The following is a 25182-nucleotide window of genomic DNA, read 5'->3' on the forward strand; positions in this document are numbered from 1 at the left end:
CCATAATGCTCGTTTGTGCAGCTAAATGCTAAGCTGTCCAACATCACAACAAATCATCTATCCATTATCCAAGCACTATAACAACACACTTAAGAATAAACAGCAGAATTCATGGGGTGGTTGAAATGAAATGCACTACTGCAAGCAAATCTATTAAAAGTCCCTCTCCTCCACGTCAATCCGTGGCCTACGTGACCGAGATGCCACTGTGCAAAACAAGCTTGTGGCCCAATGCAAGCTAAAAGCTCAATGATGCAGATGAAGTGAAAAAAAAGAACAGGAGGACATGCAGAAGAGACAGCATTACATGGGCGATCCGGCCCAAATTTCTCCGCACCCTACCAGTCTGCAGCAAACTAAAAAACCAACGCTTGAGACAAACAGCATCCGCGACCAGGCTGACACAGGGCGTGTTTAGGCATTCGTGTCAATCCAGCAAACGACTTTCATTCACGGCGTTTCGCTCAACATTCGAGTTGGGGCGAATGGCCTGCCTGAACGAAATCACTGAATCGGTGACAAGGTCATTTGCGCTCTGGCTAAAAAGGTGCTGGTAGCCAGGCAAACAGACAGACAGACAAGAATGTGCAATTCCTCACATTCGGTTTCTGCCTTCGTGCATGTCTGTGCAAGAGGAACACAATAAAACACCACAAGGAAGAAAAGGCCGAGGGTGTACCTGCCGTGCAGTAACCCGACTGCCGCTGAACGGCCTGTCCCGTACAAAGTCACGTCCTTGTCAAGCCGAAGCTGCTGCAGCAGCACACAAGTGGGATTCCGGGGGGCTGCAGGTAGAGAGAGTGCGAGCGAGCGCACGCGTCACATGACATCCCCCCTCCCCCTCACAATAAACACGTCGCCCACTGTCCCCTTTCACAACTCCAGTGACCGAACGAGCGATCAGGCCGCGAGCCTTCACCTTGGCGAACCCCAAAGGCTGTGTACAATGAGCAATGCAAGCTGCGAGTAAATAAGAGTAGAACCCATGGTAGCATTACCTTGATGAACAGCGACATTACATCCGTGGCCGTCACAGTAAACCAGTGGGTTCTCGGCCCAGCCTCTCTCGTCTGAGCAAACGCAGCAGCCTCCAATCATCTCCTTCATATTACTCGACAAGTCGTCGTCCTCCACTGCCAGGCTCAGCTCGCTGGATACCATCTAATGGTTAAAAGAAAGCACAAACACTGCAGCGACCTGGACCTCTTTTGGCACTCGCCTCGCGCTCAATGCCGCCCCAAGCACATTTGCTCTCCGTAATGTTGTCGTGCCATGTTGTTTAGCGCTGGCACCCCCGCGAGCGCACCAACTCCCCTCTTCGCATTTGCGAACACGAGCGCTCGCTCGGCACGCACTGGCTGCTCCTCCGCCAGGCGAATGGAACGGCCCGGGCCGCACGCGTGCGCATTAGCGCTTTGTGAAGCGAGGAGGGGAGGCGGGGCGAGGAGGGACGGACGTGCCGAGAGCGCGGGAGGCGCGGCGCGGAAATGGATGCCATTTTGGATCGAGCAGTGGAGGAGCCAAAATGGGGTCGTGTACAGCGCGTTGGCTCGGAGTCTAAGCAAGAAGACTGACGTGCTGCCGCGGTTTGGATTCGTCAGTGTAAAAAGCCATTACGCGGGGGACGCCAGGGCTGTGCTTACGCACACTTGTTTCGTTTTTAAGTGTAAGGTGAACATTATAAGATTGTTTAAGCCAGAACTTGGCAGTCTTTCAGCACATTGTTTTTTTTTTATTGCTTTACTGTACAATTATTTATCTTCTTAAAATAATTCTTGCGACCACAATGGTAAACGTGCATTCTTTTGGGGCAGTGGAAGCTCAATTTGAATGATTTTTTTTGTATTTAACAGATTATAACCAAACACCGTCGTTCAGTCAGCTCAGTGTCCAGCACGCCGCCAGTCGGCCTGCCCCTCCGAGTCTCTCGCTAGTAGTTTAGAATCGAAAGAAGTGCAGCACCGATTGACCGCCTCGACTTCCTTACCGATTCATACATGAACGCAGGCTTCAATCCGTAGATATGCCTGTTTTAGTTAACTGGATTTGCAAGTCGTGTTTAAAGTGAGGCGCAAGTCTCTTCTGCTGCACAAATCGAAAAACCAGGCAACGTTAGGATCGGCCGAAAAGACTCGAAGTGAACTGAATCTCCTGTAAAATAAGCGCTTATTAAATAATTCATGCGGTTGCAAGTCCACTCGCGTAACAGTTCTAAAAAAATCGCCGTATTTTATTGAGACAATTTTGTAACAATCTGCTTAAAAAAATCATAATTAAAGAGACGAGTGTTTTTGTTCTGATGGCTTCTGTTTATTTTAAATTTTGCATTTTAGTTAACAAACCGAGCGTGCCCAAAGTAGATACAATCGTTTGTATTTTTAACGTGTTAATAATAATCTTCTCCGTTAGTAAATATTTTATCTATTAGAGGCGCGTCTGTAGTGTGTTTATACACTGAATAAATCCTAAAACCTTAAAACAACTTTGTGAATACGATCGCGCTTACGTGTATACCGTAAAGCTAAAAGGTTAAGAAAAATCTGAAAAATCGCACTTTTATTTTGAGACGTAAAATCAACAGTTTACTTCGTTTTAGGTGTCATGTAAACCTTCAGGATATTCGAACCTTTCACGTGTGTTGCTGCTGCATTTTTTAGGAAACAGCAGCCATTAGCTGACGAGGGACTATCGCAGATTCCCACCGAAGAAATGCTGAACATGAAAAAAAGAATCCGTAGAATATATAAACGTTATAGCAAACTGGGCATTAAAAAAAGAAAAAGCGACTCTTCGTCCTTATGACTGCGACGAGGATCCCAGTTTCTCGATATGACGATATTGTGACTCGTTTCAAATTGCCGTTTTTCCGCCATTGTTTAATTTTCCAACAGACAGGAAAGTCAAGCTGCTGAAATATTTAGATGTGTTGCATTTTGTTTTACGATAACGTTGGAAGACCGTGGGATTTCGCAATAAAAAAAGTGGCCGTGAACCGAGCCGAGCTGTGAAAAACAACCGCACGGCTTCCTCGGTGCTGCTATTCCCCCTCGCCATGTGCTCGTTCAGGGCTCCAACAAATCCGATTCCTCGGTCTGGCTATGCAGTCAGCCTGAACTATAAAACGTTTCTCTCTTTTTAAGAAAAGTTTGTTTTTAGCAAGTTATAATTGGGGTTTAATAAATTATATTCAAATTGAAAGTGGAGGAGGGGCGGGAAAATCCTCTTCAGGCGTCGTTATTTTGTAGTGTGAATGCAATGAAACCGCAATTCGTGGCAATAATTCATCCTTTGGTTTTACTACGTTTAAGTTTGCAAATAGGTAGACGCCAGTACTTCAGTCCGCGGGATGGTTTGTATATACTTGTATTTAAATAAAGAGCAGCTTAATCAGTTTTCCTCGGACGATTTGAGATTTAGCCTTTTGTTCTGTAAACAATGTGAATGTAAAAGGAAAAACAGTCCAAGTGTTTAAAAGCATTTGGGACTTTTTCATTCGTTTAATATTTGGAACCGTTTCCTCCAATCGCTCGTTATGCTTCTAAATAAGTGATTTCCCACTATTTGATCTCTTAACATAAAAAAGCGTCGAGTTGTCTCGGGGAAATGTGTACAAAATTTTAACAGATGTTTCTAAAAGCAGCGCTATAAGAATGCGTCCTCCCAGTCCACACCGTTTCTCTCAAGTCACCAGCTAACAGTTAATCAAAAACCCTGGCTTACAAAATAAAGCCTTCTTAGCGCATAGCAAATAGCATTATATAATGTGTCCTTTATTATTTAATGGGCGTGCGTGCGTGTTCTTTGAGGGGAATACATAAAATAAGCAACTTGGCTTATGTACCCGTTGGCACATTGTTTATGAACCCATTTCTAAAATACCAGATATACTAATAAATGGCTTAAATCAAGTTACTTCTGTCAGTTTCTTACATTCTTTTTATTTTATTTCTACAGGGCTCTTTATTATCATATAGTCCAAATAATTCCTCTCATCATTGTACTCAACACAGAGGTCCATAAAATAAAGCCACTGTGTATAGAGAATTGTCTATTGTACACATTCTGTAGCTGTGTGTGCTGCATGTTATATAACGGTGACTGATTTCCAGAGAAACTCCATATGCTTGCAATAATTTAGAGGGGCACCTAAAGCTTTGAAATTAATATACTATATATATATATATATATATATATATATGATTCTTGAAGAATTAGTGACAAGCAGTCATGTGAGTATTTAAGCCTACACTCAATTAAATTTGCTGTACAATACTAAAATGAACCTGGACGACCAGTTCACAGTTCAAGTCTTTTTCAGAATGCTGAACACTTTTTCTGTCGCTGGCAGGACATTTCATTTTTCTGGTCTTCTCTGGCCATCTGACCGTAGCATATGTTAGCAAAGCAGACAGTTACTTTGCCAATGTAAGTAAACAATTCGAGATTTGGAAACTACTTGAATTCAGTTGAAATTTGTTTACCTTTATTTGAGATTCTTCCATTTCTGCTTAACCCGTTTTTCTACCTTTTTGTCCATTGATTTTCCTTTTACTATTTATAATGTACACGCTGTTGTGTGAGAATGTACTGTACAAGTAAGTGGTGTTACTAAAACAATGTACGAATTAAAAAATCCTACATCACTACAGTCGAGTAATTTGAAAAAGGAAAATTTAAAAATTTCAGATTCATATTATAAAATGCAAAAATGACAGGCAGCCTTCCTTACTGAAAACAATTTGTTTGTTGAGAAAAAACACGCTTATTTACATCAACATTTATTCGCATTAGCACATGCTGTTATCTGGAGCGACTTATAAAATATTTTAGGCACTAGTAATGTCTATTTAAATTCTTGCCACCACAGATTGATTGATAGCTTATATAAAGTACATTCATAAATTCAGCAAATGTGTACATGTTTATTTGTCAACCAGCTAAATGTTTTTTGTATTTGTGATACTGAAGTACCTCTTACCCCAGAGTATTTATTCCTCCATTTTATTTTGTCTTGTTTTGAAAGCTACTCTTGTGCTTAATTGAGGCTCCCCTAACAAGAGTGCCTTCACTCTTCTGCAAATTGCATTTATTTTTGCCTTTGGTTTGAATAGTAAATTATAACTGCTTAGATTAATGATGCCAGGGTTACTTCTGTGTGTGTGTTTTTCTTTTTTTTTTTTTTTTATTAATTCAGTGCCTTTTATGTTATGTCATAGCAACAATTGGTGTTTTTTTTAATAGAGGAATGGCTTCTGTTTATATGATATAGCTGTATAAAAGAACAATTGTGAAAAATAATGTTTATATTTTTTATTTCTCCAGTAAATTGGTATTTTCACATGTTTTTGCTGGATTGGAAATGTACGCCTGCAGCCAAAAGTGTATTCCTTTGTGAAGCACACACTGTGGAGGTCAAATGGCTGCACCAGAATAGCTGCCTTTATGTTTTTTAAACTTGTGTGAAATGTATGACTTTTTAAAAATTCTCTCATCTTTCATTTCAATGAATGTAAGTGCGGCACTTTATTATTTTACAGATTGGGTTTTCATTGCAGAACCTACTAATTGTAGCAGCAGGGATGTTGGCAGTGGTGACCATTTGAGATGACATTTTAGCCCTTGAGACAAAACTTTATTTCTATTAAAGTCCAAATGTACATTTCCAAAAAATTAAAGTCTGATAGAACACACAGGCTCTCTTACATTTACAATTTGTTGAATTATTTTTTTTGTCATATTGTAGCAGACTCTCTCTCTCTTTAATGTATGTATGTGTGTGTATATATGTATGAAGGGCTTTACAGATTTATTTTTTGTAGTGATGTGTAGCATCATGTTAGCCATTCTGGTGTGTGTTCAGACCATAGTTTGTGCGTGTATACATATATTATTTTATCTAGTTATTAACTTATTCAATGAAGCTCTGTAAAAGGCCAGATTTCCCTCAGGGAACTAATAAAGTTTATCTATTACTTGAAATATTATTTTTATACCCTCCTCAGGCACAGGGCCTAAGGTGCTTCAGGTTAGTAAAATGCAACTCCGTGGAAGCCTGCATTCAATTCACAGCTCGGTCGCTGCATACGTCGCTTTGCTGGTTTTTCCCATTATCAGTACAGTGTGTGTGTGTGTGTGTGTGTCGGTGTTTTTTTTTTTTTTGGTTCCCAAGTTAGTTAGGAGTCTGCTCTGTAACCCTGTAAACGGCTATCATCTTTAGAACTGTTGCTGGCTCCTCATGACATTTTAAAGCAAAGACGATTTCAGTAACTCTAAATGGTGTAGATGCTCACATGTTTAGCAAACATTTGCTGTCATATAGACAGACAAGACAGATTATATATAAAAACGTAAATCCCTTCCTGTAAAATCTGTCACTTGTTAAATATATATGGGATTGATTTTAAATATTCTGATCTATGAATAATTAAAATGCTTTCTTAGCCCTGTAAAAGACACTTCTGTTATTATGCTGAATCATGACAGTCATGATCACATTACAATAACTGTTAAGACCCCGAGATCTGCGAGTGAGAATTGGAGTCATCTAAGCAATCTTTTTAGTTCAATAACCCAGAATTGCCAAAAAGGAAAAGCAGGCCGAATTTCATTCTAATGAAGTGTGTTTGCCTATAGGAAGACGGAAAGCCACACCTGATCAGGGCTTGCGTACCCTGCTCCTTCCAGGTAGTGTTTCAGCGTACTATTCTGCCGTAATTGGAGCACAATGACCGTTGGTTTCCATGCCTATACTAACCTAGGTGCTATGCTGTGACATATTTGTTAGCAGGAAAAAAAAAAATGCAATTCAGCAAGTTGATTTGGGTTTCCAGCAAAAGACCGATTTTATCATTGAGCACAACATGTTCTCAGTGTAGCGAGGAGTGCAATGCCCTGTGGAATATCTCGCTTCTGTGTCGTAAACACCACAAGAGGCAGCTTGCTGAAAGATGAAATGGTGAGGCGCACAAGCAGCGACTCCACAGCAAGCAGATCTTCCAAAGAGGCTGGCTTATACTTTATACTTACTAAACCGTAAACTGCTCAGTGTCGAGTCAACGTTAAAAAATAAATAAATCTGGAGCCAAAGACGCAAGCCATCGTGTTGGTGTCTGAGGTGTTCTCCACCCTGCAGCAACTGGAAAGCACTAGCAGCGTTCGTGTACCCTTTATTAAAGTCCATGACAGGTGCTTTTTCCTTTTTGGGGAGCCCTGAGGTGAGTATTCAAAATGGCAGCTCTCCGCCTCCTTCTTAGTGAAATGGATATATCATCTGCGGAGAGGGAGCTTCACCAGTTACTTTGTACGATTAGGGGGAAATCGCACAATGAGTGGGGTTTCTGCTGCTTCACCCTTTCCAGCAACCCAAAACACACGCAGCACCTGACAAACTGACCAACGTCTTCTCGCTCTTGCCAGCTACAATATGACATTTGTGGCCCACCTTCTGTAGTTGAGCTCTCTTGACTGCTTAAAACGCTCATCGCAGCGGCCCACTGGAGATGAGGGGGCATTCCCACCTGCACATGCCTGCACTCTGCTCCATCTGGATTTCCTTTTTTTTTTTTTTTATAGTCGTTGCCCTCTTTTGTTTGTTTTTGTCCCCCTATGTGGGTTGACCGTGTCCGCTTAGGCACATAATGATTTGTTTTCAAATGGTTCTTGTCATAAAGCCCTTTAAAGACGTTACCACTAAAAATATCAGTTTTGTAAAGAATTTTAAAAGTGGGCAGCTGCCTTGCCAAAGTTATGAAGGTCTGCTGCATTAAACAGAGGCGTTTATTTTGTGTAAAACATGTTTTCATACTTTTTAAAAGAAATGAACATCCTTTGGACACATTTACAAAAATAAATGTAAATCAACATTTATAAATCCTGGTCTTTTGCCAAAATTTATTTTTGGAGATGGATAATTTAATTTTAAAAAGGGGTGGGTATGTCTGAGATATCCGTCTATTTTGTCCCGTTTCAGGATACCAGCAGAAGCCTGCGACTCGTGTTCATTTCTACACATCCAGGTGCTGGGAATTGTCGCTTGTTTGGATCTGATTTCACTACAAATGCACACGCTCGCTTAAAACAAAAAAAGAACAAATCGCTATGTAGACGGGGATAAAATTCACCCATCTCTGCGAGGCAGCAGACCAGGTAGCAATAGCAGCAAATGATTCAGAACTGCTAAAAAGGTGTCTGATGAAGCAGAGGTGCCAATGTCCTTAGGAGCAAATGAACTGGGTAAGCATAAGAAGGGGGCCACAGAAACTAGGGGACAAGTTGCACGTGTGTCTCGGGTTTCTAATACTTCACAGAAACCTGTAAAAAAAAAAACATCAAAACAGGACAGAAGGGAAAAGCAGGCCAGTGCCGAGATACTGTCGTCCGTCATGTGCCGAGGCTGGAAAAGAAATCGGCAACTACAACAACCCACTGGCCGACCCCAAAACTAAAGCACGCGTGGACATTTAGTTATTTCATAGAAATTCGAAACATGCTAAATAATGCTGTTAAACCCTAATTCGAACTGGTTCATAGTTACGGGTATGCACAAAAACAAAACGGTCGTTTGATAAGGTCGGCCTTGAGGTTTTCCTTTTTTTTTTTGTTGCAAGTCCCGTCTCAGCCCGCTTCTGATTTTGCTAAATTTAAAGCAGTCCTCATTTTAGAAATAATCAGTGCACCTGGAATGATACCGGGCTTTTCACGAACAGTTTATCTCGTCTTTCCAAACTGGTTTTCCTGCTCTGGGTTTATTTTGCACAAATCGTCGTGCTGCGTGCTGGAGACATGAAATGTTAAAGAAGGGGAGTGAAAAGGAGAATAAAAACACAAGCGCGGGCTTCTCAAAGTGCGTGCGAGTTTAGCGAACATGAAATATCAATCGGGCCGGGGGGGTCACCCTTCACAGAGTCCTCGGGGGGTTCAGCGTTTTCTCGAATGTGTCAAAAGGAAACGAGGGATACGGCGTTCGTGTAAAAAGGAAAGATGGCGAAAAAAGTGAGCCTCCCCTGCAGACATACGGGCAGAGGAGGAAAGTCTTTGGGCGACGGACTTCTGCCTTTTATTTCACAGTTAGCTCCTACATGCTTGGAAACTGCAGCGCATTGATTGGCTTTAATATTAATAATAAAAAAGTACGTGGCCAAATTACGATTAAAAGTCTCACAAAAGCTGCAGCAGGTATCCGCGTCCCCAGTGAAATATCACGCTGGAAACACCAAAACGTTTATTTATATATTTTATGTTTATGATATATATATATAGATATAGATATATATATAAACTTTAATTGATAATTCTATATTTAAAAGCATAACTTTGTTACAAGTCCACTTTTGCCGACACTGTTCTGTTTTCATCTTTTTAATAAAAATGATTCCGTTCGTTTCGTTCACTTTATGTAAATATATATATATATATATATATATAGGGACAATAAATATATAATATATATATGTGTGTATATATATATAATATATATATATATATATATATATATATATCTATGAGAGTATATATTAAATATATATATAAATAAATAAGATAGCTATATGTATATTTATCTATCTTAGATATATATATATGAACAGATATAATAAAATACCGTAAAGGCCTGGGCGCCCGCTTTTGAGTGGCATTTCACAATCGCCCGGAATTAAAAGAACTTGTACAGGTGACGGCCGACTGTGTCAAAAGGTTCAAGTGCGTATACAACCGGCCACATATACGGCACGACAATGGCAGAGTCTCAACAAGAAAAACCCACCCGGCTCTCCGTCAGCGCTCGGGTCCACTTCGTTATGCAGCCGCTTTTCACTGACAGGAAAGCCCCGATTTTCATTTTTACACGTGTTGTTTACAGTGTATTAAAATAATAAACACAAAAAACAAACGCGCAAGTCAATACCCCGTGAATATTTCGTAATGATGAGAATTGGAAATGTGTAAATATTTTAATGGGGACCGTCGCGGATTTCCTGTCTGTATAATTTAAATCTGACAAGTTTAGCGTTGGGTTACAGCAGGGCGGCCAGGACCTCCGTGTCTCTCCCTTATTTTATTTATTTGATCTCTTTCTGCAGTGTTGTTACCTTGCGCATCGGTACACAAAGTGGCACACTACAGTTGTGGATTTTATTCGAGAATTTGGAGAGATAATGGAGGCGCCTCCCAAGCCAACGTGCATTCCTGCCTTGTGATCTCATCGAGCTCTTCAAGTCAGGTACAGCAAACGAAGGCGAACAGCGACAGTCGGCAAAGGTGGAAAATGGGAAAGTTTGATTACAACAAAACGGGCATTCAAATGAATCGATCGGGTGACATCAGGTTGCAATGGTCCATCTGGGCCCTGCACATCAAAACTGAACCAAATCAAACCAGAGGCTTGTATAACGTGGTGATTAAAGGCCGTAGGGTCCGTGCAAGGAGTCGCCTTTTTAACGTTCCTGTTCTGCACAGCCACACAACTAAAAGCTGCTTTGCTTTTTGTGTTCTTTGTGCTTTATTTGCGTTTTTTCTTAGTTCCTTTCTTTTTGTTTTCTTCCCGTACAAGGTAAATTTGAATATGGTCATATTTAAAAGCAAAACTTTGTTACAAGTCAGTTTTTGCTGGCACTGCTCTGTTTTCATCATTTTAATAAAAAAGGATTCCATTCGGTTTACTTTTGCAGATTTTTAAGAAGGATCTGGATGGAAAAATCGTGGACAGCTTAGCTATTAACTAAACAAATGAGCAGGATGGACTGAATGGCCCCGTCTCATTTGTCACATTTCTTCTGTTTTAATGTTGTCATGCGTTCTTCACCGAGTTCAGCCTCAGAGCACTCAAATGATTCTTTTCTTTTGTTTTCTTACAGGACTACTTGAATTTACATTTTTATATTTAAAACTTGCTTATGTGTCAGTGTTTCATCTGTTTCCTTTTCTTCACATTTTTATTCTTCAGAAAAGCAGAGTTAGTGCATCTGAGGGCGCCTGTCTGATAAACAAAGAGCTGGAGGTCCCGGGACTTCTCTTACATTTCCTAGAAAATCACATTAATGAGGAAAAAAGCCAACAATCACGGCAGTGCCTGCTCCACTACCTACTGACTCGTGTGCATATGTCGCGTCAAAAGTGGGCCTCACATTTCAAGTGGCATGTGAGTGGGCAGTTCAAGTGAAAGGGGCTATAAAAAAGGGATGCCAGCAGGGCCCAAGGGTAACATGTCCCTTCATACTTTAATTTCACTTCCACTATGGAAGAAAAAAAGCAAAGAGTGGGAGCGGCAGAATACTTTAAGGATAAGATGAAAACAAGGATTTGAGAAAAAGGAAAAGAAAGAAAGAAAGAAAAAGTGTAATATCTTGCACCTTCATCAATCAAGGTTGTGCTTCAGTAACTCAAGATAAGCAAACATGGAGGCCCCTTTTCCTTTACATTCATTTTGGCCCTAACTGTTGCTCTTCTGTCTTAATCGGGACTCGTAACAATCGAAGGAGCTTCTCATTGACTTTATCCTAAATTCACTAGAAGAAGGCCTGCTGCCCCACCTCATTTTAAACAACAACTACATTAATCGCCACAGCACATTTTCACACAGAAGTGCCGTTCAAAATGCTCTACAAATTACAACACAAGGAAAAACGCCTCTTAACGGTTATTGCGGTAAAAGGCGACGGCTGATCTGAGAAATATGCACTGTGGTCAAATGGCTAGGGAGTGAAAGGAAAACCAAAACTCCAGGCGGTGCAGAAAGTCAACCCAGAAGACCACCCACAATGCCGGGTAGAAGGTCCTGCTGTGGCCCGACACCTGTGCCCGTTCTTTCTTGAACTGCACTCGATTCCAAAATATACGACGGGTGAGATGGCGTATCTGTGCATTTTCTGAAACTCAAGGAGGGTCCCTAGAATAGACGTGTTGCACTCCAGCTCTCCATTTTATGGATGTCCGGCTTTTAACTGTATGCAGCAAAGCTGGCATTCACTATCAGAGCTCATTTAACGCTGGCTGTACGTCTTGGTCCACACTAGTTGTTGATGAGATGTTTTTGTCTTCCTCCAGAAGGTCACTCATTATTTTCTTTATGTAATATATTATTCTTGAATCTGGGGTCTGTTATTAATTCTCAAAAAGCGTGCCGGCTGTTTGGCACAATGGCTTAAAAGGCAGTGTCTAAGCCAAAAAGATGGCTGGCTGATGTCTCGCCTCTGACCCGCTGAGTGTCCGGAAGTTCCTTAAGCTGCCGGTGGGCCAGCTCTATAAAATGCATCATTCTGGGCCATCTAAAGGGTTTTTGTTTTTCTCGGTGTGCAGTGGAAGTTCCAGCAAAGTGCACTTTGGCCCTCCATTGGAGTTGCTGTGGTGCTGAGAGGACCCACACCAAGCTGGAATAGCTAGACCAGGCCTTTATAAGATGACAAACTTCTTACGATCGTGCATTACACGCTACCATAGAGGATCTTCAGCATCAAAGGTAGCCAGGTCCTCCTCGTTTCAACACAGGCCATGCCGCGGGGACCTGATACATGGACTCAGGTTGGCACCTGTGCTTCCCGTCTTAGCTAAAGGGGACCCTCCGTCGACTGTGCTGATTATTCGGGCCTCGTGATGGTGTCGGCTGGACTCGGTCCACCTCAGCCCCACCACATTCTCAGGGATTGCCACTCTGCGTGTTTGTGTCTGAGGGTGCAAACTCCACTCCCTTTGCTAGTTTCATTTTGACACATTTTCCTTTATAAGATGTGTGCGTCTCTGTGGAGATTCACCTGGACCACCGACACCTTTAAGTGACTTCACTCTTAAAGATAACACTGCCAGTGTGGTTCTTCATTGGGGGAACAATTTCTGGTTACCTAAAGGACCATCCAACATGAAGGTTCTGGAAAGAACCTTTACACATTAAGATCCGTAACAGTCCCAAAAATTAACTAAATAGATAACAAATTTCGGAAATAGCAGTGGGTTTTTGATTTTGGGACTCCTGCTCCACAATTCAGATGTTCCTGATCTGCTGTACCCTTTCAGGTTGCCTACGAGTCATTATAAGATTCCTGTCCTGTCCACATATTAGGAGCCTTTTTAAAGCCCAAAGAGCAAACTTCACATGCAAAGAACTCGCCCCGGGATGAAATAGTTCTTTTTCAAGCTAGCGTTCAATGAAGAACCACACAACCCAGTCAAGAGCTATTAAGGAACCAGTAGTCTAAAGGGAGCAGAGCCACAGACGCAGGCACAAGGATGGCGTGCATCACCTGCTCGCTCGGAGTGACCGGGTAATGAGTGCAGGCCCCAACAGGACATGGCGGGACTCGGCCTGGGTGCTGTCCTTGTTTTCTCGTTTGGCAGGCCTGGGCATGTGCTGCATTTGCCATTTACAGGCTGACGCTCAGCTCATATATGGCTAAGGGCACAGGATCCTTGTGCGTGTTTGACCCTCAGAGGTGCCGAGACCTCGCTGGCTTTTCTGTGATTTATTTGTGTGTCTCAGTGCATGGCTGTACCACAGGTTTCAAGGCACTATATACAATTTAAATGAAATGCTGCGCCTGGGCAGGATTAGCTGACACTTGTGCTAGGACTGTGTGGCATTCTTTTGCTTCCCATCCAGGTCACAAGATAGTGCCCCCCATTCCCTGCACTGAAGCTGCTAAACTTGGCAGATCTGGTTCATGTAGTAAGTAAGAGCTGGACCTGTTGAAGCCCACGGAGAGACCCTCTAACTGAGACGGCTTTCAGCACATCCAATCCCGGGAGGTGAATTCTGGGTAACGTGAATGGCGCTGCATTGGAGTCAAAGGTCGCCGAGCCTCTCATGACCGGTGCATGGACACCTCAGGGAATGGAAAACGGGGGGGGTCACTATGTGGGAAAGTGGACCGGGAGTGTCCAGCTGACGAACGAATACAAAAACCAATAATAATAACAACAACTTGATGGGGAGGCCAGCAGTTAGCGACCCCTCTCCGTCTCCCATATAAACCCCTTTTTTTTTTTTAATTTCTGTCCAACCAACGAACGAACGAAGATGTCTCGCGACGGCGCAAAGCCAAACAAAGAGGGCGGCCGTTTAACTTCGCAGGACCCCGAAAGAAGCACGTGGGGAAGCGCAGCGTGAAGGGCAAGAAGAGACGAGAAGGGACGGCGACACGCACGGCCAGCAGTGGCCTCCTTTGTCCCCGCTGCAAGTGCAGACGCCCACGTGGCCCTCTTACCGTAACTCCTTGTCTTATCGCAAAGCCTCCAGCGCCAAACTTGGAGACGACGATCCTTCGGCAAGCGTCTACAAAAGCATCGCCTGAATCCCACAGCGGCGGGGCTGTCGGATGAATTCGTTTGCTCGCTCGCTTTCTTTCCTTTTTCTTGTTTTATTCAATGTGCTCTAGTTGTTGGTTTTTTTTCCGGGATTTGAGTAATCCAAGCACGTTGTGACAAGTGTGCAGACCCCCACCTTGTGAATCGCGCACGTTAGGACCCTCCAAGCCCATCCTGATCTCGCCAGTTTAAATGAGTGCGCCGGAGGTCGGAACTTTGGAGGGGCCTGCGCGCGGCATTCTGCAGAAAGGAAGCTGCAGGTCGCCCGGGGTGCCTCGGCTTTCTTTTCCTTTTTTTTTGGTTTGTTTTGCTGCAGTGTTTTCGGTAGACCCCTAGAGAAAAATGGATGGGTGCGTGTCGCCCCCAAATCTGTTATTAAAATAAATTACTCAGACAGATCTTTTAAATGTTTCACATATTAAATATAAATCTTGATGAAAGCCATGAAAACCGCGTGGAGCTCTGTGAGGCATTTAAATGGGGCAGGAGATCTCTGAGCAGTCAGTAGGTAATACGACTAGAAAGATTTAGTTAAAAATGAGAGAGAAAATAATCTTTTTTTATTATTTATTTTAAAGGGTATTCCTGACAGTTTCATTGAAAAATCTAAAGTGCCTTTGGCGCCTTAAACCGCACGGCACATCCAGCTCGGCTCGTTCTACAAGGTCTTATCGGCAATTTAAGAAACGGGGAGATCACCGGGGCATAAAACCAATCACGTGCCTCGTAATCCGGGTTTTAGCAGGTCAAATAAAATCGTGAATGCCCCCCAGCTCAGCGTCCGTCACGTGGACTTCAGCGATCCGCTCGTCTCTCTCTGACTCTATTTGGCTTACGTTTCCTAGCGGTCAAAAAACATTCATCGGGATCACGGGATTAGTCGGTACCGCCAGCACACCGTGGCCTTCACACTTTTACCATCAATTGAAGTAAAAGCTCACCGCTTCCGCGCCCCCTCTAAAGCCCCTGGGTGAACAATGCCCCCCGAAAGCGTTATGTGCTCAAAGCCTCTTCGTAAATTCAAAAGGACTGTTTGAGTTCGGCGCAGGTCAAAGGGCACGCAAAGGGTAGGAAGGTCACCGGGCAGCGAGCAGCAACAGCAACTGGGAGCGCGGCCATGAAGCGCGAGGCCGATCGACTTAAAGAGAATACTAGCAGCAGTAGAACAACAACATTTAACGTTAGAAGGAGTTTGAACAAAATCAATCGAGTCTGGACGGCAATTATATATATATATGTAATATATATATATATATATATAATAGATATGTTTAAATATACAGTATGTATATAGATGTTAGAAAAGCTAGTGTTAAGAATAGTTTGATAAATTGAGTCTGGATTGGAATATAATTATATACAGATGTATACATGGATATATAAAAATATATATATAGCAAGATATTATTTGAAAATCAAACGTCAGGTGTTGTTTAATAAATTGAGTTTCGACGGGGATTATTTATACATACATATATGTGTGTGTGTGATTAGATATGTATAAATATATATTGATAGAGGTATATATTAGAAAATCTAATGTTAGGTATAGTTTAATAAATTAAGCCTTGACAGGAATATAATTATAGATTAGATTATAGATCTATACATAGATAGGTGTAAATATATGTATATAGATAAGCAGATGAATATATAGATACTGTAGATATTATTAGAAATTCCAACGTTGGGTATAGTTTGATAAACTGTGTCTGAACGGGGATGTATTTATATATAACATGTATATTTCTACATAGATGTATACAGATATAGATACCGATAGTGAGGAGGCTGCTATTATTATTAGGGCAATGTGGCGCTAGGTACAGTTTGGTAAATCGAGCCCGAGCGGTAGTGTCGTTTTATAATTACAGTATTTATTGGTACAGATAATAAACGTACAGCTGGAGAGATGTTATGAGTCACGTATATTAAGTTATTGCGTGGAGTCCGAAGGGCCCGTCTGCCCAGCGCGATCACGACCCCGTTCATTCACGTCACACACGGCGTTCTGGCCAAAGATTCTGTGCTTGTGACGTTGTCCATGTTTTAAAGGGTTCAACGGGAGTCCTAAAGTGCATTTCCAGTGCAAACCCAGATATTCAGACTTGTCCTTTCAGAATCGGTGTCAAGTCCATTACAACAACAAGAAAGAGTCGAGGAGTCCTCTTCAAGCTCCATTTGACACGACGGCCATTTTCATCATCTACGTGCAGGTGACAAAAGTGACCATTTACAAGCTCAGTTTATCAGTCGGAAGGGTAAAAAAAGAAAAAGGCCAATCATGAAGCCTGGCCAGCAGTAAAGTATTCAATCTCTTAAACGTCCAGATGAACAGTTTCTGGTAACTGAAGAGAAAAACCAACAAGCCAGCGGAGGCGTAAGCGCCTTACAATTTAATAAAATATCTGATTTTGATTTTTTTTGTTTCGTTTTAAATTAGCAGCAGCGCTTTACATTTCCAGAGCTGCTCGGTATTATGACGTGTATTTGATTTCAAGCGTTTCGGTCTGTAATGATCTCAGTTAGCCATTTTAAATCGCCACCATTTCAGTAAGTCGTGGGTTGATCTTTTCCGAGGCTTCTGACGGTGAATCGAGACGGTAAAACGCGACTTGTTCGCCATGCAGTCAAACACGAGAGTGTAACGGGTTCCACCATTTTTGGGACGGCTTCTGGACAGTTCGGTATGAACTGCTAATTAACAGAATGCTTCCTAAAATGCCTGCGAGCTTATAATAATGACAGACGTGCAGACAACGTCGCCCCTTCACGATGTCCATCAGTGCCCCCCGTCTCTCTCCATACCTTCGCCATGAGAGGCCCTGCTGTCCCCTTTTTTATTCTCTCAGACTCGACGTGCTTTTCTCTTTCAAAGGACCGGGCAGGCCCGCTCGGTGTGTGTCATTAGAAAACGAGCACGAAAAAAGCACCGGTCCTGAAACAGATGCGATTGCCGGTGCTCCCTGTCCGCCATGGCTGTGCTCGCCGGTCATTTTAAACATGTCCGCGGTGTGTGTTCAGTTCCACATAAGCAGACCCCTGGCTTTTAATTGTTGAATGCCGATCCAACTTCGCCCTTTTACTCTTGTCAATTGTTTGCCATTTTATTTTTCTCAAACGGACACCCGGGTGGACCCATTTTTACAACAAATAAAACTGACTGAAGTGTTACGTGTGACGAATTCAACATGCACAGCATTTCCCATTTATATTTACTGAGTCCTGGCCGTGTCGTACACTTTCTATATGTCGATGGATGGCATACAAAAATAATAATACAAAAGGTAATTACTACGAGCTGATCCATTGCTTATCGGTGAACACTTTACTGCAGATCAATGACATTGAAAACTGAAAATGAAAAGCGAATGACGTTGTCTGGAATTGATAAAAGTATTTTGTTGCTTATAAGGTACCCCGCTGTGAGTCCCCAGTGTGTGTGTGTGTGTGTGTTACACGCGGGCTATACGTGTGCTGTGGACGCTTCTGCCCGAAATTGGACGTTTTTATACGAGAGTTAATAATCAAACTTAACAACGACAGACCGACCGACTAATAATGAAAGCGAACGTCCGTGAAGATCGGCGAAATCTTCAGTGCCGAGCAGCTGCAGCGAAAGGCGGCGCGAAGAGTCTTCACATCGTCTGTTATTATTATTAACTTTTATTGGGTTGATTTATTTCTTTATACGCGTTTCATATTCTAAGTCCGTGCTTGTTTTTTTTTTTTTTTTTCAGCTGGCTCGAAGAATGGCTGTCTGGCTTCAGCGGTGACCGAGGAGAGACGGTGGGACCCTCGAAATGCCCCTGACTTTTCTGGGCTCCAACTTGTAGCGACCGCCGTTTGTCACTCTGCTGTGATTCCACAATCGCGGCTGCAGCTTTCTTTTTTTTTTCCGCCCCCCATTGTATTTGCATGTAGTCGACGAAGCGGCATCGGCTGGTGAGGCGCCGTGTGACGGGAGGCCATAGCGGTTTCTCTTCGGCTCGGTGCATTACGTATGGCACTCTGCGGTGATGAGCATTCGTGTGGCTTTTCTCTTTTATGATTTGTGTAGAAATATTCGTAAATGATATTGAAAACTGCAAGTTTTGCACGGATAGACATGTAAACAAAGCGCCTCGTCTTTTCCTGAATGAGAAGCTCGCTTGTGTGAGCGGTGATTAAACTGCACAAGTCGCCGCACTTTATTCACGGCGATGGCCGCAACACGATTCACAAATGTGACCTTGGGCGAACAGTTTTGGCTCAAAAGCTCGCAGATAAATACAGTCGGTGGTAGGAGCGAAATTACGTCACATTAGTTCAGCCATATCTCTGCAAAAAAGGTAAACTAATATAATATAATATAGATTACACACATAAGTGATACTTTTTAATAGTAATAAAAAATAGTAACGCTCGTTCCTAAACAGACCCCAGACTGACGTTAGTGCTCAACCTTTTCGTGAGTCGATTTAGATATAAAAGGGTCGGTGAGGTACGCAAATAAATGAAAATATCAATGTAATCAATGATTAAGTAGAATCATAAGGCCTGTAAATGATTCCCAGACTAACGTTACTCAATTTATGTTGCTTTCTTTTGTAAGTCGTTTTTGGATAAAAGCTTCATCAAAATGAATACATGCAATTTTTACATGTAAATATAATAAATAATTAGTTCAAGTATAGTTACTTATGAGGCCTACTTACATACACTTAACAGTATAAATTATTCCTAAACAGTCCCCGGACTAACGTTACTCGATGATGTTGCTCTCTTTTGTAAGTCGCTTTGGGTAATAGCGTCCGCTAAGCGAATAAAATGCAAATTGAAATGTAAATGGATGAAATGATTAAAGTATCGTTACTCACAAAGCCTATTTAAATAAATATAACAAAATAAATTGCTCCTAAACAGTACCTCAAACCAACGTTACCGTATTACTTTGCCCCCTTTGTTATGCAAGTCGCTTTGGATAAACGCGTCTGCTCAGATAATATTGATTAATGTCACACGTCGTTTGTTAAAGTGTCGTCACTCACACGGCCTATATAGATAAACGCACGATTACCTAAACTATTATTATTATTATTATTACTATTTAAGCACCACAGAGCCACACCGTACAACACGAATAATAAAAAAGTTTTTTTTTTTTTTGCTCGCTGGCTCGTTTTGCATTATCCAGTCTTCCAGTCGCTACGAGGCCGTGGATTTTGCGCGACCACCGATCGCACACATCTAAATTGGGGGGTTTCTAATAGGCATCAAACTGTTCTCGTCGGCTTTATGATTTAGTTTAAGAGGCGAGGTGGGAGTATAAGAGTATGCTAATTAGTGGGAGATTTTTGGGGAGGGGGTGGAATATCATTTTTTATTGCATCACCTGTCAGTCGTGTCCAATCAGCGTTGGCTTTAGAGGAATTAATTGATGAAGGTGTCTCCGGACGAGCTCGCCTCACTCTGTCATTTTATTTGTAGCCCGAGCCGCGGCGGGAGCAGACGTAGCGTGTTTTTTTTTTTTTTTTCTCCTCCTTATTTCTCTCTCTCTCTCTCTCATTCACATTTCCTTCTCTCTACGCAAATAGCAAGCCAAATGAGAGCCCGTGGCAGGTATTGGAGCGCACGCAGACACCCAGACGCATCAGAGTGCTCGGCTCCTAGCAGCAGCAGCAGCAGTAGCATCAGTTGCTATTATGTTCTTCTCGGTTTTACGGATTAAATTTTCAAGAAACTTTTCCGCTTGTGAAGATCCAGGGATATTGGCAGTTTGGCTTTGTTTTTTACGACAACATGCCATGAGACGTTGCCCATTTGCAGCTGGATTTTGCTCTTGCCAGATGTGGGGAATAGTACAATAGACGATATGGAAGGCTTGGAGTCGGGCTACGAGGAGGTGGACGGCGTGAGGCTCGGCTACCTGGTCATTAAGGGGAAGCAAATGTTCGCCCTCTCCCAAGTTTTCACCGATTTGTTGAAAAACATCCCGAGAACTACTGTCCACAAGCGAATGGACCACCTGAATGTGAAGAAGCATCACTGTGACCTGGAGGAGCTCAGGAAGCTGAAGGCAATAAATTCGATCGCTTTCCACGCAGCCAAGTGCACTCTGATTTCCAGGGAGGACGTCGAGGCGCTGTACACTTCTTGCAAGACGGAGCGGGTGCTTCGGAGCAAAAGGAGGGGGGCACGACCACCGCGGAACGACTCTTCAAAGGAGCAGCTCCCCCCGAGCCCACTGAGGAGTTTTTGGAAAGAAAACAAAGTTTGGCTCAGCCTGCACGGCAGTCCCCGGCCTCCCTGGCAGCCGGAGGAAGGGCGCTTGATCCCCTCCCCCTCCCCTCTTCTACCTCACATTTACAGCGCATTGTCCGGCCATGCCTATCCGCCGCCACGCAAGGAGCTCCACGACTACGGCTCTGCGGCTCTGATCCCCGGCCACTATGTAGCGTTCCACCCCGCACACTCGCTTTTCCGGAGCGTGTTCTGCCAGACCGCCTCCATCGCGTCTCAGCCCCAGCCGGCCGGTAAGCCGCGCAGAAAGCACTCGTGGGTTCCGGGGGGCGCCGGCCCGAGGCTGCTGCTGTTCCCCAAAAGCGTGACCGGCGCGGCCTTCCAGCTGCAGCACGACGGCTTCTACGTGGACACCGCGCAGGAGGGCTACAGCAGCGACTCGGACTCCAGCTCGGACTCGGACTTCGGCTCCAGCCTGTCCAGCTCGTCGGAGGATGACGAGTCGCAGTCGGAGTCCTCGGAGTTCACGTCCAACCCGGACAGCTCGTCCGAGTCGGACTCCAGCTCGGCGTCCAGCCGCGTCTCGGCGCACAGCATCCGCTTCAGGCGCACTGCTTTCGCCGGCGGCGCCCACGGCCAGCCGGGTGCCCACCACGGGGCCCCCGCGCCACCCGGCCGATTCGGGTTGCAAGGCGCCGCAGCCGTCAAGCAACGGGAGCGCGAATGGTCGCCCAGATGCCCGCCGGTGATTTGCTGCTCGGGGGCATCGGCGCTCCGGCGACCGCTAGCCCCTTCACCTGAGCCAGAGCCAAAGCCAAGCCCGGCAGAAGCACAACAAAGAGCACCAGGCGCCGCCGCCAGTAAATGTCCTCGAGCGGGCGGCTCGCACTGCGCGCAGCACAATGAAACAATAGCCGGCGCCAAGCCCTCGGTGGCTCCATTAGCTGGAAATCTGAAGAAGGAGCTCATTAGCGCGTCGCTGTGGCGCACACCCGAATTCCCGAATGTAAAGGCAGAACACGAAGAGACGAGTCCAGAAGCGGGACAGGGCCAGGGCCAGGCCATCCTGCTGCAGCGGGTCAAAATCAAAGTGGAGGAATGCGACTTGGACTTGGACTACCACAGGCCCGATGGTGCCCGCGAGTGCAAAGCCGACGACCGAGAGCCCTCTTTTTCTCCTCCCGCCGTCCGCAGCGACGGAGAAGACTTTAAGGACACTTTAATTCCGGGTGGGGATGGCCCGACTGTTTCTACGTGCACTGAAAGCCCAACCACTTCTCACAATCAGGACCTGGAATGCACTTTACTGGACCCTCTTGGCTCAGAGGACGGGGACTGCGAAGATGGTGCTAGGCTTAGGAAAAACTGTAAGACCCTCGCTTTGGGAAAGCGATCTGCACTAGACACATGTCCAGCAAAAGTCCTCGCGAAGGCGGACAGGAGTCCCCGCTCCGCGGCCAAAGGCGACTTTTATGAAGGAACACTGGAAGACGTCTGCACGGCGTCATCGAAGCGCAAACGAGTAGCCAGCGGTGTAGCACCGGCGCCCAGGCGGCCCTTTAACTTCATGGCGAATTTCCCATCTCCGCCGTCGCTCGTAATCGGCGTGGACGGCGAGCTGACACCGGCGTATTCTCTGAACTCCGTGAAAGATCTGCAGCCGCCTCACAGGGCCCACCCAGTTTGGAAATGGCAGCTGGGGGGCTCTGCGGTGCCTCTGCCGCCCAGCCACAGATTCAGGAAGTTTAACGTTTGACTGTTTTTTGGTTTTTTTTTTCCTTCATTTTCGTTTTTTTTTTTTTGTTGGCCTTTTTGGAACGATTGTTGGGATGGATACGAATCTGGTGCGCGCGCACACGTGTGCGTGCGTACGTGTGCGCGCGTTGGATTGGGATGCAGCGATTGTAGCAACTCGACTGTTGAGGATACGGAGCACATTTGAAAGTGGTATGAAGACCCCGCGCTCGCCCCCCTGGATGGTTAAGACTTTTTTTAATATATATATATATATATTGCGGATTTCTCATTCCAAGATGGAACTCGACTTTCTCAGAAGTTTCTACACGCGTTTTCCTGGAGATGGAAAATGGAATGCTTTATTATATTTGAATAACACCAAGTACCTCAAAAGATTTCTTCAGACACAAATTAGCAATGAGCCATTTAATTTATGCACTAGGGTATCGCATCCGTGATTTACTTGCTGGACTGACTGCACACTTTCATTATGAGGAGTAGTTGTTTGTTTTTTGGTTTGGTTTCTCTTTTTTATGGATGGAACTATTTTGGAACACATTTGCTGCACTGTAATGAAATGTCTTTATTCTGAAATATAAATGCAATTTAATTTATGTGCGGAAGCACTTGGGACTTTTTCAAAATGAATTCTTGTGTTGAGTGAGTGGCAGGTCGCTCTGTGTCCGCCTGTCAATCACTGTGGGACTTGGATTTGTTATTGAGTTTTGACGTCACCAGCAGCTTGATTGGTTTGGGCCTTTTTAACCCCGTGACGTCACCAGGGAGGCAGAACGTGACAATCAGCGTGTTTACATTTGCACACACCTCAGTACAAGTGAAGCCCCAAACCCGGGACGGTTGTGCTTTATGTTGGGTAGTCGACAATCGGTCACTTGTAGGAAATGGACGTCAAAACGATGTGAATAGCAGAGACTTTGGTCCGTTTGTCAGGTGTCTTTTGTCCATTTAGCTGGTTAGATCTTTTTGTTCGCGTCTCGTGGAAAAGTGAGGCTTCACAAGAAAGGAAACGAAATCGAACGTGACAGGGATATTTTACATGAAAGGTTGCCTTTTTTTATTAAAGATATGCCTTTTTTTGGAAAATCAATTTGCCTTTGCATAAGTGCCAGCTTTTTGTGGTGTGCGTGTATCTCCTAGTCCACGACCCCTCACCAGACAAGATCAACCTCTGAGCCACCGAGACCCCCATATATACACCTTTAAAGGTGTGTGTGTAGTACTAGAGTGTTGGCCATTATGGGTGTAGTGTGAAGTTATGCAGAATGACCCCTTTTATTGGCGAGATGGAATACAGAAGGGGCCTTAGTTGCCTCGAAAGCTTGTAATATTGTAATCTTTCTAGTTCGCCAATTAAAGGGGACATTCTGCTTCACTTCTCAATACAAGGTTTGCTCCTCCGTTCAAGGGGGGTTGTCATCATTCTTTGGTGGTCTTTGGTGGTCTTTCATGAAGTGTTGTGGAAAGTCCAAGAGGACATTCACGTTGAAAGCGGGGTGAAGTCGCACTGATTCATTATTATTTGTCAGATGCCTTAATCTGCTCCCAGCATGTTTAAATGGTTATTATCCCGTTGAAAGGGAAAGAAAGTTAAAGAGCCGCATGGCCTTCATCAGGTGCGCCATTTCGTTGTGCTGTTTCCACTTTCAGGTGAAGTGGCCTCCTCAGGGTCAAACCAATAAAGCGGAGTGAAGGCCGGCGGAGAGACACAGCGCCCACTAGCGGCCAACACGCACTTCAGCTCACGGCCTCAAGTCCCCGTTGAATTAGCGAGGACCGTGAAATGGCAGGCTGCGGTAAATACGAGAAACCTTCGTGGTCTACAATCTTTTAAACGTTTACAAATAAACCCAAAGTCCCAAATTCGAGGCCGCTCGTTTTGTGTTCGCCAGTTTACGTCACGTCGCACCCTTGAAGATGGAGGGTCTTCTCACAATAGCGGACGAAAGGACTGGTGGGCCTCAAATCTCCTTTGCGATTAAGCTCAATTGCTTTTTCTTTTTATATAGCGCCCCTCGCTGCACTTCTCAGGGAAGCATAAACAATAAATAAATACAATAAAAAAGAACGAAAACAGAGGGGCGCCACAACAAATGCCAGGCATCCAGAAATGGCGAGAAACTCGAAGAATGAGCGGATATGGCAGGCAATCAAACGCGCAGTTTTTTGTTTTTCCTCGAAAGTTCCAAATTACAAGTAAAACCAAGACAAGGAGTGTCCGGCCGGTGACACACACGGTGGCCGAGTCGCATTTTATTGCGTTTACTTGTCCGTTGTGGACTTGTCTTTTTGTATTTTATATTCATTTATAGTCACATAAACACTAAACTCGATTATTCTGACTAAGCAGCACGCTGACTCGATCAATAAACACTTTTAAAATACGGTGGGCTTCCATGCACTTTATAATGTGATTGGCCTTACATTTGGTTGAAGGGTGAACACTAACAGGACCACTCGCCCCCCAGCCCCACGTACACACACACACACACTGCCCCGTCCCCTGGCTTTTTTTTTTGTTTATCTTGCCCACCTCCTTTTAACTGCAGGACCCCAAACCTCAGATCGCTGACAGTAATAAAAGTCGTTCAGCATCCCACCTCCCATAGTCCCCCTTAAAGGCTGGATAATTTATATTAAACAGGGGGCGCTTTGTAAAGCATTTTATTATGTGGCTGGTGGTTAATTGTGAAAAGATGTCCGATTGTTTGCTCGAAATGCCTTGAAATGCATCTTGGCGGACTGGGGGGCCATTAAAAGCACGCAGGACGACTCCTCGGGTTAGCGCCGCTCAAATCGCGGCCCCCAGCGCGGGGTTCGAATGTCGCCGCTTTGCTTTTCTTTTAGTGGCCTCGGCCGGCGACCTGCTAATCAGAAATAAGCCTGCAGTGGTTTGAGCGGGACAGAAATAGGACA

The 25182-nt window shown here is 44.2% G+C and overlaps 2 protein-coding genes across 10 annotated transcripts in view; one reads left to right on the top strand and one right to left on the bottom strand.

The window, feature by feature from the left end:
- mllt10 (MLLT10 histone lysine methyltransferase DOT1L cofactor) overlaps positions 1–25182 on the bottom strand; it is a 182176-nt gene that overhangs the window by 137572 nt on the left and 19422 nt on the right. For 3 of the 9 annotated variants that reach the window (XM_039754252.1, XM_039754251.1, XM_039754253.1), the window contains exon 2: positions 999–1161. The exons of 1 other annotated variant lie outside the window; for it this stretch is intronic. In XM_039754252.1, coding sequence (XP_039610186.1) covers positions 999–1161 — 163 coding nt within the window. Of the gene's footprint in view, positions 1–679; positions 804–998; positions 1162–14189; positions 14341–25182 lie in introns of those variants that run through there. 5 more of the 9 variants (XM_039754256.1, XM_039754255.1, XM_039754258.1 and 2 more) reach the window with 5 other exon arrangements.
- Positions 19796–23093, top strand: skida1 (SKI/DACH domain containing 1). Its single transcript, XM_039754261.1, has one exon. The coding sequence runs from the start codon at positions 20144–20146 to the stop codon at positions 22265–22267; it is 2124 nt and encodes a 707-aa protein (XP_039610195.1). The 5' UTR covers positions 19796–20143; the 3' UTR covers positions 22268–23093.

Source organism: Polypterus senegalus, chromosome 5, assembly GCF_016835505.1.
Source record: "Polypterus senegalus isolate Bchr_013 chromosome 5, ASM1683550v1, whole genome shotgun sequence".
Classification (NCBI taxonomy): Eukaryota; Metazoa; Chordata; class Cladistia; order Polypteriformes; family Polypteridae; genus Polypterus; species Polypterus senegalus.

Bases quoted from the DNA above. Each gene is read 5' to 3' on its own strand.
- skida1 (XM_039754261.1), top strand. From the start codon at position 20,144: ATGGAAGGCTTGGAGTCGGGCTACGAGGAGGTGGACGGCGTGAGGCTC.